This window comes from Dysidea avara, chromosome 7, assembly GCF_963678975.1.
Source record: "Dysidea avara chromosome 7, odDysAvar1.4, whole genome shotgun sequence".
Taxonomy (NCBI): Eukaryota; Metazoa; Porifera; class Demospongiae; order Dictyoceratida; family Dysideidae; genus Dysidea; species Dysidea avara.
This window is the reverse complement of record NC_089278.1, coordinates 32015380-32034838: the sequence shown is the minus strand read 5'-3', so window position 1 is coordinate 32034838 and position 19459 is coordinate 32015380. Positions and strand designations below refer to the sequence as shown.

General features: G+C 37.0%; 1 protein-coding gene across 1 annotated transcript in view; it reads right to left on the bottom strand.

The window, feature by feature from the left end:
- LOC136261180 (CD5 antigen-like) overlaps positions 1-4699 on the bottom strand; it is a 91631-nt gene extending 86932 nt beyond the window's left edge. Inside the window, exons 1-2 of the mRNA XM_066055153.1 lie at positions 4384-4699; positions 1667-2014 (exon numbers count right to left, since the gene is read on the bottom strand). Of these exons, the coding sequence (XP_065911225.1) occupies positions 1667-2014; positions 4384-4699 (664 nt within the window). The remainder of the gene's footprint in view (positions 1-1666; positions 2015-4383) is intronic.
- Positions 4700-19459: the final 14760 nt, after the last annotated feature.

The following is a 19459-nucleotide window of genomic DNA, read 5'->3' as shown; positions in this document are numbered from 1 at the left end:
TGTTGATTTGTTTTGCATTTGTGTCCATGTATTGTTTTGTATCCATTGTTAAGTTTTGTACTTGTTAGCTAACTATGTGTATTCGTCTGTACTGTATGTTGCTCTGGCAAGGAAGAGCGGTAGTTGTTATTGTTATTATCTACTTTACCAGTTAGGTACTGGAGGGTGTACACAGAAGGCAGAGCCTGTTCGAGGTGTTTACCCATAGCCTAGGAGCCTAAGCGAAAATCTTTAAGCTAAATATCCTGAAGTGAAACGGGGCAGAATGTCAGAGGATAATTTATAAATCAAATCAGTACTTGGGACTATAAGCTACTCACCTAGTTGTCACATTTCTCTTGTTTTGTGGTCTACTCAATGGCTAACATGTTCCCCCCCCTCCCCAACACAGTGGGTAGAAATGCGCATCCACGCATCACCCATGTGATCATTTTACAGATCATTTGTCTTTTAGTTACTCTACACTTAGCAACTACACTGAGCCTTGCCTAATGTGTAAACTAAAAATCCACAATAAAATACTCCATGTCACTCAATAAAAATGAACAAAGTGTTTCATATCTGTGAACTTGTTGGGCATCAAAGCTATGGGCAAAGCGTGTTTCCAAGGTATTACCTGGGTAATATCTAGATATTTCCAGGTGAGTATACAAGTTAAATCCCAAGCGGTGCCTTTGAATGCTTACGCTAAAGTGGTATATATTCTGTAATAAAGCAGTCACAGCCGCATGTGTACATAGTCATAAATACTATATTCTTGGTATGAATAATATAATATTTATGGGATAACAATAGCAACAAGGGTAAAAATTATAATTTAAAAATAAAGTGGGATAAAAAGTAAGATAATCAATGGTGGTAGCTATTAGCTATGTAGGAAATCCCTACTTTGGTCAATGTAGGGATTTTCCCACATAGCTATGTTGTAATGGCTACCATATGTCTTGTCTCACTACTTTTAATAGCTGGAACCCTGCTTAATTATGTAATAATTTTTAATTACACTAGTAAAGTTTTAATAGCATGAAAAATCACCATGAAAAGGTTCACATAGCTAGATAACAAGTTTAAAAAAGTTGCACCAAAAATGGTACAGAAATAAAGTTGTCATCAAAAGGTTACCAAAACAAACAAACAAAAAAAGAAGCTGCACCCATTGAGGATTAGGACCCACTACGTCACATTTAGACAGCAAATACTCTAGCTTCAATGCTGGGAAAGTCTAGGATATGGATATGAACAAAGGCCCAGTGCCTAAACATATTTTTGTATAAAATTATTAATTTTATCCTGTGTGTATATCCATTACCAATAATAATAATAATAAATTAATGTTATACACACCACATGGTTTTGAGGTACTTATAAAGGAATGCATATAAGTTGAATGTACAGTGCTGACTTGCAGTTTGCATGTGAACGAGTTTTACTCTACACCCTTGCATTCAATGCACTGTAAAATCGATAATTGACAACAGTTTGAAGCTTCATTTCAATGTTAGATTATAGTGGTTTGTTGGGTGCAAAAACCACTTCAATAATTTATGTACAAAAGATGGCAAGAAAAATGAATGAACTCAAATGGAATGCAGGTAGACAAACAGATTTTCAGCTTAAACTGTGTATTGCCACATAGTAAATTATTTGCAAAAATGTTCATACTTACCAAGAGGAGGAGGAGGAGGTGTATAACAATTCACTCCAGCATCTTCATAGTGATAGCAGTTGTGAGATCTTGTATAGTGACAATCAATTACTTTATACTCAGTCCCATTACAGTTAACATTATCCAACCATATGGGAACATTTGAAGCAGCTGATGGCTGAAAGGTTTGTATGGCTCTAGCTCTAACATTACTAACAAATCCTAATTGTCTACACACTACTTGAGCATCAAGGTCATCCCACTCATCATCACACACTGTACCCCATTTGTTGTCAATGAATACTTCAACTCTTCCCTCTCTGAAATGTGATCCTCCAACTAGGCGAACACTTCCATTATCTATACACTCTACTATAAAAGTAAAACAACACACGAGTAAAAGTTACAGCATTAAATATGATCAATTACTTGCACTTGAATGTGCACTACTTATAATCAGTTTAGGTATGTAAACAGTAGAGAATAAACATACTCTATGGACATCAGTTATATCAAATTTACCACTAGTTTCATGAAAATACCATATCATGCTAGGAAGAATAGATAGGGGCAAGCAACAGAACAACTAGGATCACTAGAAAGATAATAATTTATTGCATATAGATTGCGTGCAATTAATTTTTGCTACCAAAGACCAGTACGTGTAACACTATCCTTATAAACACCGTACATTTTCACTCTCCTACCTAACAAGATTTAAAATCACATAACCATAATAATTTACTGGTTGCTATAATCATGTAGGTACTTCATTTATAAATACATAACTATATCAAGATAGTTTGCTATTTCAATGCATTCAGAATTTAACAACTCTTGTTACAATATACTAAAAACGTTTATTAACTTCATTTAATTTGTGTCTCCAACTCTTTAAACATAAAATAATACACAGCAGGGCAGTTGACAGCAGGGGAAACTGCATTTGGGCCCCAGGTCTTAGGGGCTGGGCATCAATAATTCATTATGTAAACATCAAGATGCTCCAATAGAACACTCATCCTAATACAGCAATCAGGCAAATATTCAGTTATAGTACCTACTCTTACAAACTATTAAAATCAGCCACTCATTCAATTTCAGAGAGTATAACATTATATTTGACATAAAGCTTACTATACAATTCAAGCTCTAGATACCCTAATATAACAGAGCAGTTACCATAATACAACAGTTAAATAAATTGATTAATAATTATACTGTGAAAACTACTAAAATCACTGTCATATTCAATCTCAGAGGGTGTAATTTAAAATTTCCTTTAGGAACATGCCCCAGATCACCCTTGGTTGTTTGCACACTAAAGTATAATACCTAGCTATATTGGTTATAAGGAGCCTCACATTCTTGATTTGCCCTAGGTCCTCTAATTTTCTTATCCCTAGACGCAGGCTAGGCTGAGGCTATCTCATTCCTTATGACCAATATATGTCCTGTACTAGGATAACCCTAGTTACATGATATTTACGATTTCTCTATAATAAACAATTTTGGTCTCACTACCTGTAAGTATATGTTAAAGCATTGTGATGAGTGCTATAGGAAAACTAAAACATGAGGCATGCGGCCGAGATGCTAGTAAAGCATGAGGTGAAGCCGAGTGCCTTATCAGCATCAAGGCCAAGTGCCAAGTGATATAGCACAAGCAAAGCAATGCTTTAAATGATTTATGGAACTTTCTAGTTGTGTAGCTTCACCATACACTAAGGCTCCTAATTAACACACGTTGCATGAATTATTAACAGCCTGAATGTACACAAACTGGTTTAACAAAGTAACTTACGTGTAGTTCACCATAGTTTGGCATGGTAGATGTTCATTGCGTATTTTGGCAGGTTTTGGTCACAAACCACAATCAATTCTATTGTGACACATGGTGAAGTATTTCCATGACATCTACAGGACTTGTCCGTTTACATTAACAAATGTAACAGCATCGTTACCTTCTCCCACCCATCACCAAAGCATTTAGGTATGTTTATAAAAGTAATCTGTGGTAACACTCATGTTGGTTGTGGTGATAGACCACTCAGTGTGGCGCAGACTATCAGCCTTCACTGGCTTGTGTGATTAGTCATACTTGTGTGATTAGTCATACTGGCATGAGTGCCGTGGGATATTATCCTGCACTAGAGTGCTTTAATCATACATTATAGAACTTTGCAAGGTGAGATCAAAGGAAAAAGTGTAATTTAAATCTCATTAAGTACACTTTAGGGCAAACAGTGCTTTATTACCCAAAGAGTGCTTTATGTATATGTTAAAATGATTATTGCAAAAAGATAGGATTTAAACACCAGTGGAGATTACAACAATAAAATACAGTGTATCAGAATTGTGGCAATATTTTTAAAATTTAGTATTATGTGGCAGTAACACAAAAGAATAATGTAGCCATTTGATATACAATTGACACTGTAGCTTCATAGGCCATGCTTTGTATGTATAGCATCACATAACAAGCATTAAATTATAATTATAACTTTGCGGCATTGTTGTAAATTGCATTTATGATAGGGTAGAGTATTGTGCATCTATCAGTTGACTAAGTGGTCATTTAATTTTATTTTATAAAATACTAAATACTTTAATCATTGTTGCAAACAGTGTAGGAAAAAATTTTAGCTTGCCTATACTAGATAAGCACAGGTCAAACTTTTAAAAGTGAAATTGTACAGCACTTGTGATAAACACTATTATGTGCTACTGTAACATACCATAAACTGTTAATGTTCCAGAGCTTTTGTCACTGCCAATAATATTGGTAGCATTACAAGTGTAAGTTCCCACATCAGATGATGTTACATTGTACACTGTTAGTGTGTTCTCAGTAGTAGTTGTGTTTATTGATCTAAACTCTATCCTGTACTTGCTTGTATCTGACACATCTATCATGACTCCATTGAGGTCCCAAACAATGTTCGGAACTGGTTCACCAGTAGCTTGACAGGTGAAATTTATGCTGTCAGTTTCATTGACAGTGTTATCAGCAATTGTATTAATAATGCTTAAAGCAACTAAAAGGCAATACATAAATATCATAGCCAGTCATATTTTCCAAACAATGGACATAAATATCAGCAAAAATGATAAATAAATATAACTGTGTGTTTGCTAAAATAGCTTGGTTTTATCAGATATTTCAACATACAATTAAAAATTTAAGCACCACAAGAAGAATACACTGGCCACATAGATTTCATTGTTTATACAAAGTTTGTTGAGGAGCAGCATGGATTCTGTTATTGGCAAGGTCATAAGTGACCTAAAGTGATAAACAAAAAATTAAATTCTCTGGTGTTAGCTACTGCCATCATGTGACAAGTCGGTTGGAGATGAAAGATTCCCCACAGTGGTAACTGAATTAAGCCATGTGACTATCTTAAGAGTCAGGCTGGAGTAGAATGAGTTGTGTACAAGTGCGCAAATGAGCTAAAAGAGAAAGACAAGGAGGTGTAATAAGTTAGTTTTCATTTCTAACAGCTATATCATTCATGCACTAGCATTAGACTAGTGAAATAAGCAACAGAAACAGCAATGTAGCATATTATTAGCCATTGTTGGGAGTAACGCGTTATGTAATATTATTACTTTTGTGGTAACTAAGTAATATAACGAAATACGGTAGAAAAACCGGGTAATATAACTCGATTTACTTTACTTACAAATGTAACGCGTTACCTAAGTAATATAGTTACTGTAACGAGTCTACTATTACATAATATTATTACTACAAGTAACGAAGTTACTAATCTCATTAGTTAACTTCTGAGTAATGCCTAGCCAAAACAAAGTAACGAAGCCTACTGAATGAAGCTTATTCAACAGCTTCTTACTTATAACCAAGATTTGCACATTGTCCAACAACGCAATCATGTCATGTGATAAAGTGGTAGTTTCACACGTGACAATTTAAGGCTGTGGACACAAAGTAATATAATATGTAATATTATTATAGTTACTTTATTTTATGGGTAATATGTAACTGTAACTAAATAGTTCGGTTGCAAGTAATATGTAATATGTAATTAGTTACTTTTACAAAGTAACTTGCCCAACAATGTTATTAGCTAGCTAGATACATTTGTGCACTTTTGGAACAGTTTTTAAACCAAATGTATGCAGAGACCACTAAGGAAGGACTTGCATTTTGTGCTATTTAGTTGCATAGGGTGAAATGTGTGGGTGCATGCTGGAGTGTGCCCACCCATCCCTGAAGCCCCCCACTGATTCTTAGAAGAGGTTAGCCCTTCCACTTGTTTATTTGCCTCTTTCTATCTTTTCATTGTCTGTATTTAAAATTACACATGTGGATGCTACTAGCTCCGTAGCTATGCAGCACATAGTAAAAATTCAAAAGGGGTGTGAATTAAGTAGTGAACAAAATTGATCAAGACACACGATAGTGTGTCGTGCGGCCCAAGAAGCCGGCGCGCCACACCGTGAGTATATTAACAGGAAGAAAGAAAACGCAATTTTCACACCTATGCAGCTCTCTGATCCCTTATCCGATTGGAACCAAATTTGCTAGAGACGTGCCGCCCAGTTAGGGGAGTCTACATACCAAATTTGAAGAAACTCGGTCAAGCCATTTCCGAGATACGAGCGAACAAAATTTCGTTTTAATTTCTTCGTTTTTTTCTTCTTCATTTTCATTTCGCACACTTGGCAAAATTCGCCATAAAACACGAATGCGTGCTCGGATTGGGCTGAAATTTGGCACACTTAAAGGGCTCATTAAGGCGGATCTCCGTACCAACTTTGGTAGGAATCCGATGAACATTCACGGAGGTATTACCGATTATTTGCGTAAAATAAGGTCGAAGGTATGTCACGCCTACAGGGTAAACCCCTTGGAGGAATCAGTTGAAAATTGATATGTAGATGGAGCAATCATTGTAGGAGTGCCTTTTTGTGGTTTGAAAGGAATCGGGATAAAGACCATGGAGATATGACACAAAACCCAACCTGTGTCAAAATTACGCGATCGATTTTTATGAATAAAAAAACTATTAGTTTTCGTGTCTACCAGGCAAACCGCTTAGAGCAATGAACTGAAAATCAGTACGTAGCTGGAATAATCATCATAGAAAGTTCTTGCAGTAGTACAGAAGAATCGGATTACAATCACTGAGTTATGATTCGAAAGGCAACTACGTGCAGCAAATGCGAGATCGAGATACTCTAATAGAACAGTCACCCTAATAAAGCATTCAGCTGCATGTATAATTTACACAGTTATATTACATTGCAAGTTATTCTGTAGGGAATTCAGCTACAAACAAGTCACCCTGTAGTCAGATCAGCTAGAAGAAGGTACCTAATAGAGAGTTCAGCTACAAAGAAGCCATCATGTAGAGAGTTCAGCTCAAATAAATCACCCTGTAGAGAATTCAGCTACAAACAAATTGCCCTGTAGAGAGATCAGCTAGAAGAAGTTACCTTGTAGAGAGTTCAGTTACAAAGAAACAATCATGCAAAGAGTTTAGCTGCAAACAAATCACCCAGTAGAAAGTTCCGCTATGAACAGATCACACTATAGAGAGTTCAGTTAGAAACAAGTCATCCTGTAGAGAGATCAGCTAGAAGAAGTCACATTGTAGAGAGTTCAGTTACAAAGAAACAATCATGCAAAGAGTTCAGCTACAAACAAATCACCCTGTAGAGAGTTCAGCTAGAAACAAGTCACCCTGTAGAGAGATCAGCTAGAAACAAGTCACCCTGTAGAGAGTTCAGCTAGAAGAAGTTACATTGTAGAGAGTTCAGCTACAAAGAAACTACCATGTACAGAGTTCAGCTGCAAACAAATTGCCCTGTAGAGAATTCAGCTACAAACAAATCACCCTGTAGAAAGATCAGCTAGAAGAAGTTACCTTGTAGAGAGTTTAGCTACAAACAAATCACCCTGTAGAGGATTCAGCTACAAACAAGTCACACTGTAGAGAGTTCAGCAAGAAGAAGTTGCATTGTAGAGAGTTCAGCTACAAAGAAACTACCTTGTAGAGAGTTCAGCTGCAAACAAATTGCCCTGTAGAGAATTCAGCTACAAACAAATCACCCTGTAGAAAGATCATCTAGAAGAAGTTACCTTGTAGAGAGTTCAGCTACAAACAAATCACCCGTAGAGAGTTCAGCTAGAAACAAGTTACCTTGTAGAGACTTCAGCTAGAAGAAGTTACATTGTAGAGAGTTCAGCTACAAAGAAACTACCATGTACAGAGTTCAGCTGCAAACAAATTGCCCTGTAGAGAATTCAGCTACAAACAAATCACCCTGTAGAAAGATCAGCTAGAAGAAGTTACCTTGTAGAGAGTTTAGCTACAAACAAATCACCCTGTAGAGGATTCAGCTACAAACAAGTCACCCTGTAGAGAGTTCAGCTAGAAGAAGTTACATTGTAGAGAGTTCAGCTACAAAGAAACTACCATGTAGAGAGTTCAGCTGCAAACAAATTGCCCTGTAGAGACAAACAAATCACCCTGTAGAAAGATCAGCTAGAAGAAGTTACCTTGTAGAGAGTTCAGCTACAAACAAATCACCCTGTAGAGGGTTCAACTACAAACAAGTCACCCTGTAGAGAGTTCAGCTAGAAGAAGTTACATTGTAGAGAGTTCAGCTACAAAGAAACTACCATGTACAGAGTTCAGCTGCAAACAAATTGCCCTGTAGAGAATTCAGCTACAAACAAATCACCCTGTAGAAAGATCAGCTAGAAGAAGTTACCTTGTAGAGAGTTCAGCTACAAACAAATCACCCTGTAGAGAGTTCAGCTAGAAACAAGTTACCCTGTAGAGAGTTCAGCTAGAAGAAGTTACATTGTAGAGAGTTCAGCTACAAAGAAACTACCATGTAGAGAGTTCAGCTGCAAACAAATTGCCCTGTAGAGACAAACAAATCACCCTGTAGAAAGATCAGCTAGAAGAAGTTACCTTGTAGAGAGTTCAGCTACAAACAAATCACCCTGTAGAGAGTTCAGCAGTTACCCTGTAGAGAGTTCAGCTAGAAGAAGTTACATTGTAGAGAGTTCAGCTACAAAGAAACTACCATGTAGAGAGTTCAGCTGCAAACAAATTGCCCTGTAGAGACAAACAAATCACCCTGTAGAAAGATCAGCTAGAAGAAGTTACCTTGTAGAGAGTTCAGCTACAAACAAATCACCCTGTAGAGGGTTCAACTACAAACAAGTCACCCTGTAGAGAGTTCAGCTAGAAGAAGTTACATTGTAGAGAGTTCAGCTACAAAGAAACTACCATGTACAGAGTTCAGCTGCAAACAAATTGCCCTGTAGAGAATTCAGCTACAAACAAATCACCCTGTAGAAAGATCAGCTAGAAGAAGTTACCTTGTAGAGAGTTCAGCTACAAACAAATCACCCTGTAGAGAGTTCAGCTAGAAACAAGTTACCCTGTAGAGAGTTCAGCTAGAAGAAGTTACATTGTAGAGAGTTCAGCTACAAAGAAACTACCATGTAGAGAGTTCAGCTGCAAACAAATTGCCCTGTAGAGACAAACAAATCACCCTGTAGAAAGATCAGCTAGAAGAAGTTACCTTGTAGAGAGTTCAGCTACAAACAAATCACCCTGTAGAGAGTTCAGCAGTTACCCTGTAGAGAGTTCAGCTAGAAGAAGTTACATTGTAGAGAGTTCAGCTACAAAGAAACTACCATGTAGAGAGTTCAGCTGCAAACAAATTGCCCTGTAGAGACAAACAAATCACCCTGTAGAAAGATCATCTAGAAGAAGTTACCTTGTAGAGAGTTCAGCTACAAACAAACCACCCTGTAGAGAGTTCAGCTACAAGCAAGTCATCCGGTAGAGAGATCAGCTAGAAGGATCACCTTGCAGAGAGGTCAGCTACAAAGAAATCATCCTGCTTCATCTTTTCTTCTTCCTGTAGTAAAGAAAAAATGACAGGTTAAAAAGCCCTAAAGCCAGCCATAGGCCGGCTTTGGGGTATACAAATACAAAAACAAGTGAAATCTAATCCAAAACAGCCAAGCTGTAAAAAAAGAGTGCGGCCCTGAGAAAGGCTATGGTGAAAAAAGATGTGAAATCCAAGGTGGCGGCCAAGAAATGGCTGTGATGGTAGGTTAATGGTAAAAATTTTAATAACAACAATTCAGGTGAATTTGGTGCCGCTTGGTCTTGGCACAGAATTCACCTGAATTGTCGTTATTAAAATTTTTACCATTAACCTACCATCACAGCCATTTCTTGGCCGCCACCTTGGATTTCACATCTTTTTTCACCATAGCCTTTCTCAGGGCCGCACTCTTTTTTTACAGCTTGGCTGTTTTGGATTAGATATGATTATTTGTCTGATTAAGGATATTAGACTAATTACTTGTTTGTCATTCTTGATGACAGCAAGCTACATAGATAGTTAAATTTATGGCATGTTTTAGAGGCAGTACAAATTCACTACAAATTGTTTTGGTGAATAGGGACATTTGGTGACGAAATTTCCAAGGATTATTACACTAATTATTATATACACACCTATATTATTGTATATAAATGCAAATCATATACATGATACACTATAAACATGTACACTAATACAACAGCATACTTACCTGTATATGCATAGCTGCAACAACACAATAATAAAATGATCAGTAAAATTTTTGAAAAGATTCTGCATGACATTTTACTCTCAAAATTCTACAGATAATATCAAATATGTAATACACACACACACACACACACACACACACACACACACACACACACACACACACACACACACACACACACACACACACACACACACACACACACACACAAATTAAACTGAACATTTGTCATGATCACAAATTAAATAGTCCTAATGAGTACTTGAAGTACATTTATATGGTGATGTTTGACAAAATATTCTACAAACTACATTATTTGCAATACTTCGACCAGTCAGCTTGTGTCTTTGCGGGACTCAGACAAAATGGAGAAGTTGGCTTGGATTAGATGATAGAGCCTCATTTTATGTGCTCTTGCATAGCACAAATAAGACTCTCCTCAGTATGATTTTATGGCAATTTTTGTCTTTTAAGCTGTGCTAGGTTTTCCTTTAGAGACATGGGGTAGAAGTGAGTGCCATCAGAATTGGAATAATCAAAATGAAAAGAATTAAAGGAAAATATATAACTAAACTAATTTAAAAATGAGAAACACTACATACTGTCGAGGATACATGTCAAAAGCTTGACTTCTATAAACACCACATGGCAACATCACAATATAAACACTAAAGCAATACAAACATGCACTACATTCTTCATATATTAAATTAGCATGTGTCTATGCTGACCTGAAATGGATACAGAATTACAAGTATGGAATTAACACATACACAGTTAAATTAATTTGTGCGCAACCCGCCCAACTAGAACCAAAATGTAGCAAAGAAAATTTATATAACTGAGCCAAACATCTACAAACATTGGGTCACTAGCACACGCTAAAAAATGAAATCTACAATGACACAAAGTATAGACTACCAGAATAATCTATTTGATGGTGATTATTCAATCTTGAATTTTTACAATACATTAATACACTTTTAAAGACAACACTAGTATTCCTCCTCTTAGACCTAATTCAACTAGTTACTAATGCAAAACAGAAAGGTGATACATTAAGAAATAACAAAATTCACTGATGAAGACCTGTCTGTTATATCTGAGTGCAATGATAGTAAAGTTAGTTATAATGTACAATTGATAACCTTTTCCGTTAATGGCACTGAACAAGAGTTAATACACTTAATATTTACAATGCCTCCAGCCCAGACTGTATTTACTTCCAAGTCAACTTTGTATTATGAAAAATTTCTCCAATTTTGCAATAATTTTGGAGATTCTATCAGAATGGCTGAAAGCAAATGTTGTATCTGTTTTTAAAGGAGATACACAGAAGTGGGATGATAATCACTTTAATTGTAACCCTATTTCTCTGACATCAATATGCTGGAACATATTATTATGTCACTCTATTATAAAACATACGTTGAAGAGAACAAATTACTAAATAATTTGCAGTGTAACTTTTGACTTGTCCACCCCAGTGAAGCATAATTAACCACACTTGCTGAAGAAATCCACTATTTGCTACACTGTCATCACAAAGTAAACCTTGGACAATTCCCACTCCTGCCTATATACTGTGCAAACCAAAATTCTGTGGTAAACTACACATATTGCTAATATGGATAACTAAGAGAGCTCATCAAGTTTTGATGGCATCAAGCCATAGTAGAGTCATCATATCTGGGGGCACACAGTCTTGGCCCGATCTGTTTTTACTCTCCACAAATGAAGAATATCACATCAAAGATTCAGTTATTTGCTGACAATTGCATATATTGTAAGTAATTGATTGAAAGTGATGAACAAGCTTTGCAAGAACTTTCCTTAGAAAATGGTATACATAAAATGCTTTGATCTGTGGGAGATAATGAGGTCTTTTAAAATCCATAAAAGTCCTACTAGCGGGTTTTTACAAACCTGCTAACAGGACCTTGGTCATTGCAAATCTCACTTTTGATTATTGATTTGCTATGCTTTTCCAAGCGTATTGCAGGCCAATAGCCTGCAGTGGGCAAAGTCACCAAAGCCAACAGAAGTTTAAACTCTATCATAGAGATTAGGGATGATGGAGGTTTGGGTTTTTCTAGCCAAAAATATCACCCAAAACCAGCTTCACAATACTTTCATGGTGCATTTGCAGTGTTAGTTAGGCCCAAAAGTGCATTCAGTATGACCTTAAATGCTTCCAATAGATTGCTACAATTTTTTTTAAATTCAATGACATTTTCTATTGCCAGCCAGCCTACCTGCCTGCTCAGCGTTGCTTCAGCCTGACAGGTGCCTTCTGGCTTACTGCAGTAGCCAGTATGAACTAATGAGATCTCCATTTTCGGCCACTTACAGTGGATTTTGCCTCTATACATCTATACCACCAAGTGATCAACTTTCTCATCATATCTCTTATTCAGCTCTTCTGAACAACGCTTACATCTCTTAGGGGATGCACGGGGTGCTGAAGCACCCCCTCCAAATTATTACAATTTGAAAGGTAGGAAATATGTAGTAAAAGTAATGCAATTGTATCTTACACATCCATGGACAATGAAACAATAGAAAGAGTAAGGGAATGACTAATCTCTTTGACAAGAGGGCTTAAATTTATACTTCAGGAGTAAGACATAACTTGAAGCTGCTAAAAATCAAAATACCCTAATAGAACAGTCAGATATTCTAATAAAACATCATCATCAAAATTATTCTATGCATAAGACCATTGTGCTAGCTGACATTGAATATCTTCTCCTTGACATGCGCACTACTATCTCACTATTTTGCCAAACATCCTGCCATACCAAACACGTAAAGTTTAAAAAAAAATTTATACCTTATATTTATTGAATTATGTGTACAAAGCATCAACAATGAAAACATCCAACTTCTTTTATTTAATAGACAGTGGGTATTTTATTTGTAGCTATAAACTTACATGATACTTGGGTTCAAGCTCTATGCATGCTACATTTATCTAAATTTCCCTTGACTAAATAAATATGGTTGCAGCATGTTTGCACTCCCCATTAACATTCAACTTTAAGCTCAACAATATATAGTGTAGCATTTATATTGTCAGAGTGCCCAGGAGTTAAACAAGGGGTTAGTTAATTGTGGCCAAAACTAGTATTATGTATGTGACTTTGTGAAGTTGTAAATACAATATGGTGATGAGACTATAGTTGTATATAAGTCATAGCAATCTGCATGGCTATGTGAAATCGAAGCTATAACTGTGTGCATTATGAATCTCTACATGACCTCCTGTGTTCTTAAAAGTTCCTGTTTGGTCCACTATTTGACCTTACAATCCAATCTAAACACAAGTGCACAACAAGTTTGGAATTTTCAACTAGAGTAGGGACCATAGCATGTCAATAAAAGTACTGAAACAAGCTGGAGTAGTGCATGATATTAAATCACAGTAAGCAATAAGAAGTGTTATATCCCTACTGTGCCGAAGATACCATAGTGGAAATGCACAGTAGGGATATAACACATCTTACTGTTTTACTGTAATTTAATATTGTGCACTTGTTTCAGTCGATGTGCTATTATGGTCCTATTCTAGTTGAAAATTTCAAGTTTTTTGTGTACTTATTTGTTAATTTCGTTTTGTAAAATAAAATTAATTATCATGATCGGTGAACCTACACATACTGCATCAAAAGAAAGAAATGACACCATGTGCCCCAACTATCAATTGTTGTCTGAAAAGTGAAATATCCAATACTCGCTCTTTGTTGTAAAAGCTGTGTTCAACCCATTACACAGCATTATATATGAATCAAAAGGTGTTCGAAAAGCACCTCTGTAATCAACTATGAAAAACATGGATGATTTCTGTTATGAAGAGAGAATGGAAGCCATTACATGCTATCATCAAATCAACACCTTTTGCTGTCAGCAAAGTTAAATGGGACACAGAGGACACTGTTAAGTCCATGAAGAAAGCATTGTATGTACAGTGGTATGCCAAAAGGCACTTGTTTGACTGAAGCAACGTCAAACAGTGAAAAAATCAAGCCAGTAGCCTTAGCTGTTATTGAGTTACGCCAGAGGCAGAGGAAGGTGAAAAAGTTGGGGGGCTAAAAATTATTAAGCTGACAGTTTTATGGAAGCTGAAGGCTTGCTCATGGTTGCAGTGATTACAACAGTGTGTAAAGCACACTCAGCATGCAAAAGCATACTTCTTTTAAGAGGGTCTGGGGACATGCTCCCAAAATACAATTTTTTGAAAAATAGGTACTATGGCATTGAATCTGGTGGCACTTCTTGTAAAAGTATTGTCAATTAAAATCTTTCAGGTAAGACATACGTACAATGAATCCTTCCTCTATATGATATATAGCTGCCAGTTTGGAAACCACAATCATGCGATACACTTGTGACATCACATAAGGCAATTATTGTAGGAGCTCTGTCCCTCCCACCTGAAAGTTGGGGGGCTCCAGTTCCTCTAGCCCCCACTTTCTGCAAACACTGTATAACTCTTGTCTGAAGGCATCGGTCAGTTATTCAGTCAGTCAGTAGAAAATTCCGTTTAATAATTGTTTTAAAAATTTCATAGCAACTTGTTGAAAGCATTTTTGGTTTGATCTGAATGCTTGTTTGGGCTTAGTTTTACCTAACCAATACTGCTTCATCATCGTCAGGGAAAAGTGAGGCTGGTTTTTGGGTGATGTTTTTCATGGGCCATGCCCATAGTTGTGCACTACTATATAAATAATACTTAGACTTCAGACCACATGGGGTCTAACTAATTTAGTAACCCGATGGCTCTGTGTCATGTCACCTGAGCGAAGTGAAGGTGCTACTACAGGGCTTGAAGGTTACTAAATTACTTAGATCCCTGTGGTCTGAAGTCTAACTTATTTAGACCCTTTATGTAGTTACTGTACCTTAACACTGCTGACAGCTGCTTGTAACAGAGAAATGTATCATTAATTATTAGAAACAAGCCATCACTCCACAGGAAACTGTTGTTATGGGTTAAAATTAATTGATGCATAACAAGCCAACCAGTGCAGGTGTGTGTAATAAATATGAAAAGAGTCTAAGTAAACATGAAAAGGTAGACACCTCCAAAATCTACCAAATCCACCACAAAAAAGGTCTAATACATTATAGTTGCCCTTTCTAGTGTCACAAATAGAGAATAACTGATGATGTCACTTCATTATTATGTTTAAGTGGCTCACATGTTTTATAAAGTATTGTGCCACTTAAGCAATGAACAAGACATCATTTTCAGCCAAAATTATTACCAAGTTTAATTTCAATAGGCAAAATTTGCAAAAACTTTCCTGTGGGGAATGACTCAAGACCCCCTAGATAGAGCATGCTCTGCGTGCTGAGTGTGCAAAAAAGCACACAGTAAAATACAGTTTTAGCTAGTTAATATCATCCAGTTGCCACTTTTCTTTGCCACCCATTGTAAATGTTCCTGCAGCACCCCCTCCCCTCTGAAATCCTAGATCCACCTCTGAGTAGCACAACTGAATGGATAGAGAAAGGCCAGATGCTGTACATGGAACACGCAATCAAGAAGGTTTTTGTTTACTGTAGCTGTAAAAACACTTTTCTTACCATCATTACAGGTCAGGGTAGCCATTAACCATGTGGAGAAGTCAAATGTGAATCTGTATGGCTGGAGTAAGGGAAGTATGTTCACATGTAGCAGCAGTATTTTTACTGCTGAAGGTAATCAAGACACACGGTAGTGTGTCGTGCGGCCCAAGAAGCCGGCGCGCCACACCGTGAGTATATTAACAGGAAGAAAGAAAACGCCATTTTCACACCTTTGTAGCTCGGTGATCCCTTATCCGATTGAAACCCAATTTGCTACAGAATTACTGGCTAGGTATGGGAGTCTACTTTCCAAATTTGAAGAAAATCGCTCTGGCCATTTCCGAGATACGAGCAGCCAAAGTTTGGGTTTTTTTTCTTCGTTTTTTTCTTCTACTTCTTTTCGTATACTTTGCAAAATTCCGCAATAAAACACGAATGCGTGCTCCAATCGAGTTGAAAATTGGCACACTTAAAGGGCTCATTAAGGTGAATCTCAGTACCAAGTTTGGTAGAAATCCGATGAACATTCACGGAGGTATTACCGATTATTCGCGTAAAATAAGGTCGAAGGTCTATCACGCCCACAGGGTAAACCGCTTGAAGGAATGAGCTGAAAATTGCTATGTAGATGGAGTAACTATCGTAGGAGTGCTTTTTTGTGGTTTGAAAAGAATCGAGCTAAAGGCCATCACGATATGACACAAAACCCAACCTGTGTCACAATTACGCGATCGATTTTTATGAATAAAGAACTATTAGTTTTTCACGCCTACCAGGCAAACCGCTTAGAGCAATGAGCTATAAATCGGTGTGCAGCTGGAATAATTATCGTAGAAAGTCCTTGCAGTAGTACAGAAGAATCGGATTACAAACCACTAAGTTATGATTCAAAAGCCAATTACGTGTAGCAAATGAGAGATCGAGATACTCTAATAGAACAGTCACCCTAATAGAGCATTCAGCTATACGTTTTTAATTTACTCCATTGTAAAATTATATATATACACTGCAAGTTATTTTGAAGGGAGTTCAGCTACAACAAGTCACTCTGTAGAGAATTCAGCTACAAACAAGTCACTGAGTAGAGAGTTCAGCTACACAGAAACTACCCAGTAGAGAGTTCATCTGTATACACAAGTTAGCTAACCTATTGAGATCAACTACAAACAAGTTACTTTATACAATGTTCAGCTACAAGTAAGTCACTCTGTAGAGAGTTCAGCTACGAAAAAAACCACCATGTAGAGAGTTCAGCTGCAAACAAATTACCTGTAGAGAGTTGCTAGAAACAAGTCACCCTGTAGACAGATCAGCTAGAAACAAGTCACCCTGTAGACAGATCAGCTACAAAGAAACCATCCTGTAGAGAATTCAGCTACAAACAAGTTACCCTATAGAGAGATCAGCTAGAGACAAATCATTTTGTAGAGAGTTCAGCTAGAAACAAGTCACCATGTAGAGACATCAGCTAAATACAAGTGATCAGTTTCACCCAGTATAAGTGCTGGAAACAAATCACCATGTAGAGAGATCAGTTAGTAGGAGCAAGTCACCCAGTAGAGAATTCAGCTAGAAACAAGTCACCCTGTAGGGATATCAGCTAGAAACAAGTTAGTAACCCTAAAGAGAATCAGCTACAAACAAATCACCCTGTAGAAGTATGCTCTAGAAACAAATCACCATGTATGCAGAAAGCCATACCCACTAGGGACCCGCCGATTATGTTCATAATTTTATGCTGCACTGCTCAAAAATTTACCTATTATGCTTAAATTTATGCTCAATACTTACCTATTATGCTCAAATTATGCCAAATTATTTATGTCTCAGTTACCATGCTCTGCTAATAATTTCCAGTTTATGGATAAATTATAGTGGCTGAAGCACAAACTTACTTGTTAAAATGCATATCACAGAAAAGATCGATGTACTCTAATAGAACAGTCAGTTATGTGATTGTTCTATTAGAGTTACTGACTGTTCTATTAGAGTATATCGATCTTTCTGTTATGGTTATAAGCAAGAATTCATACTGTTACAAAATATTCTACCTATTATGCTAGCATTATGCTCAATGCTTTCATAATTATGCCAGCATAATCGGCGGGTCCCTAATACCCACTTAGAGGAAACATATCTTGCTGTCTGTAAAATCACACCCATTATCTGATCGTTATCAAACAGTACGGTAGTACTCTTTAAGTAGGGATCGCCCCAAAGTGATGAGTGCCGCCAATATTACTGCCTTAAAAGATCATCCTAGAGAAACATTACGTGACCAGTATCACCTTTGCGGAATAATATTAACATGAAATACAGCATTGAAAACAAGAAAACACTTACCGGTGACTGGATAAAAAATTTTTTTAATTGCCAAAACTTAAATTTAGTCTGCTTCACTGCCTGCCTCGCCGCTTGCATGACCACATTCACAAGCCTAAAGGCCAAACGAAGCAGCGCATGACCACCATTTTATGCCACAATAACAAATTGACCGGTGAGACGTGTCTTTTGGGGTGTAGGCTCTCTGCGCCTTGTCTTTTCTTTTATCTTCAATCACGCTGCTTGTCTTCTTCTTCATCCAACAAAACCATATCAAGGTGTTAATTTTCTATATCAACACGTTCTTTCAGCAGCATATATAGATGCCACAGAATTATTTCAGAGCAGGATTTCAGAAGTTCTTCAGTCCTGGCACTACTATAAGAGGTATACTAGCTAGATATCCAACTTTGTGATTGGGATCCTGTTCATGATAGGTTCGCAACCACACCCATCAAATAATAAAGATCTAGATGTACTAACATTGATAGAAAGAGTTAATAATACAAGTAAGGGAGAGAGTATCTAACTGAAATACATCCAGGAAAATCACTGAGTCAAGTAACACATTAAGCCTGTTCACAGAATAAAGCCTTGACCTTATCAACACCAATAAGCACCAATCAACAGTTCTCTATCACCAGAAGAAGTGTTAATTTGACTAAAAGTAAACTTGACTGAGTTTAACACAGTGATTTTGTACAGGCTATATTGGAAGCTGGATACTATCTCCCTTACTTATATTATGAACTCTTGCCGATAGAGTACGGAGACCATAGACACGTCACTCTGTGAAGAGTTCATCTACGTAACAAGTCACTGTGTGTAGAGTTCAGCTACTGCATGTTAGCTAAAAGTCACCATGCAGACTACAAAAGTTGCCCTGTATATAGAAACATCAGCTACAAACAAGTCACCTGTAGAGAGCTCAGCTACCAACAAAATACTTTGCAGAGAGTGTTCAGCTAACATTACAAGTCCCCCTGTAGAAATTTCAGTTATGTTACAAGTTGCCTTGTGGAGAGAATTCGGGTACAAGAAAGTTACCCTGTAGAGAGTTCAGTTGAAGAGGTTACAAATCACCCTGTAGAGTTTAGCTGCAAACAAGTCACCCTGTTGAAAGATTAGCTACAAACAAGCCACCCTGTAGAGAGTTCGGTTGCCAACAATTTGTTGTGTAGAGATTTCAGCTACATTACAAGGTGTCTTGCAGAGAGCTCAGTTACACAAATAAATCACCTTGTAGAGAGTTCAGCTAACAGTACAAGTCGCCCTGTAGAAAGTTCAGTAGCCACACTGTAAAGAATTCAGCTATAGGAAAAGTT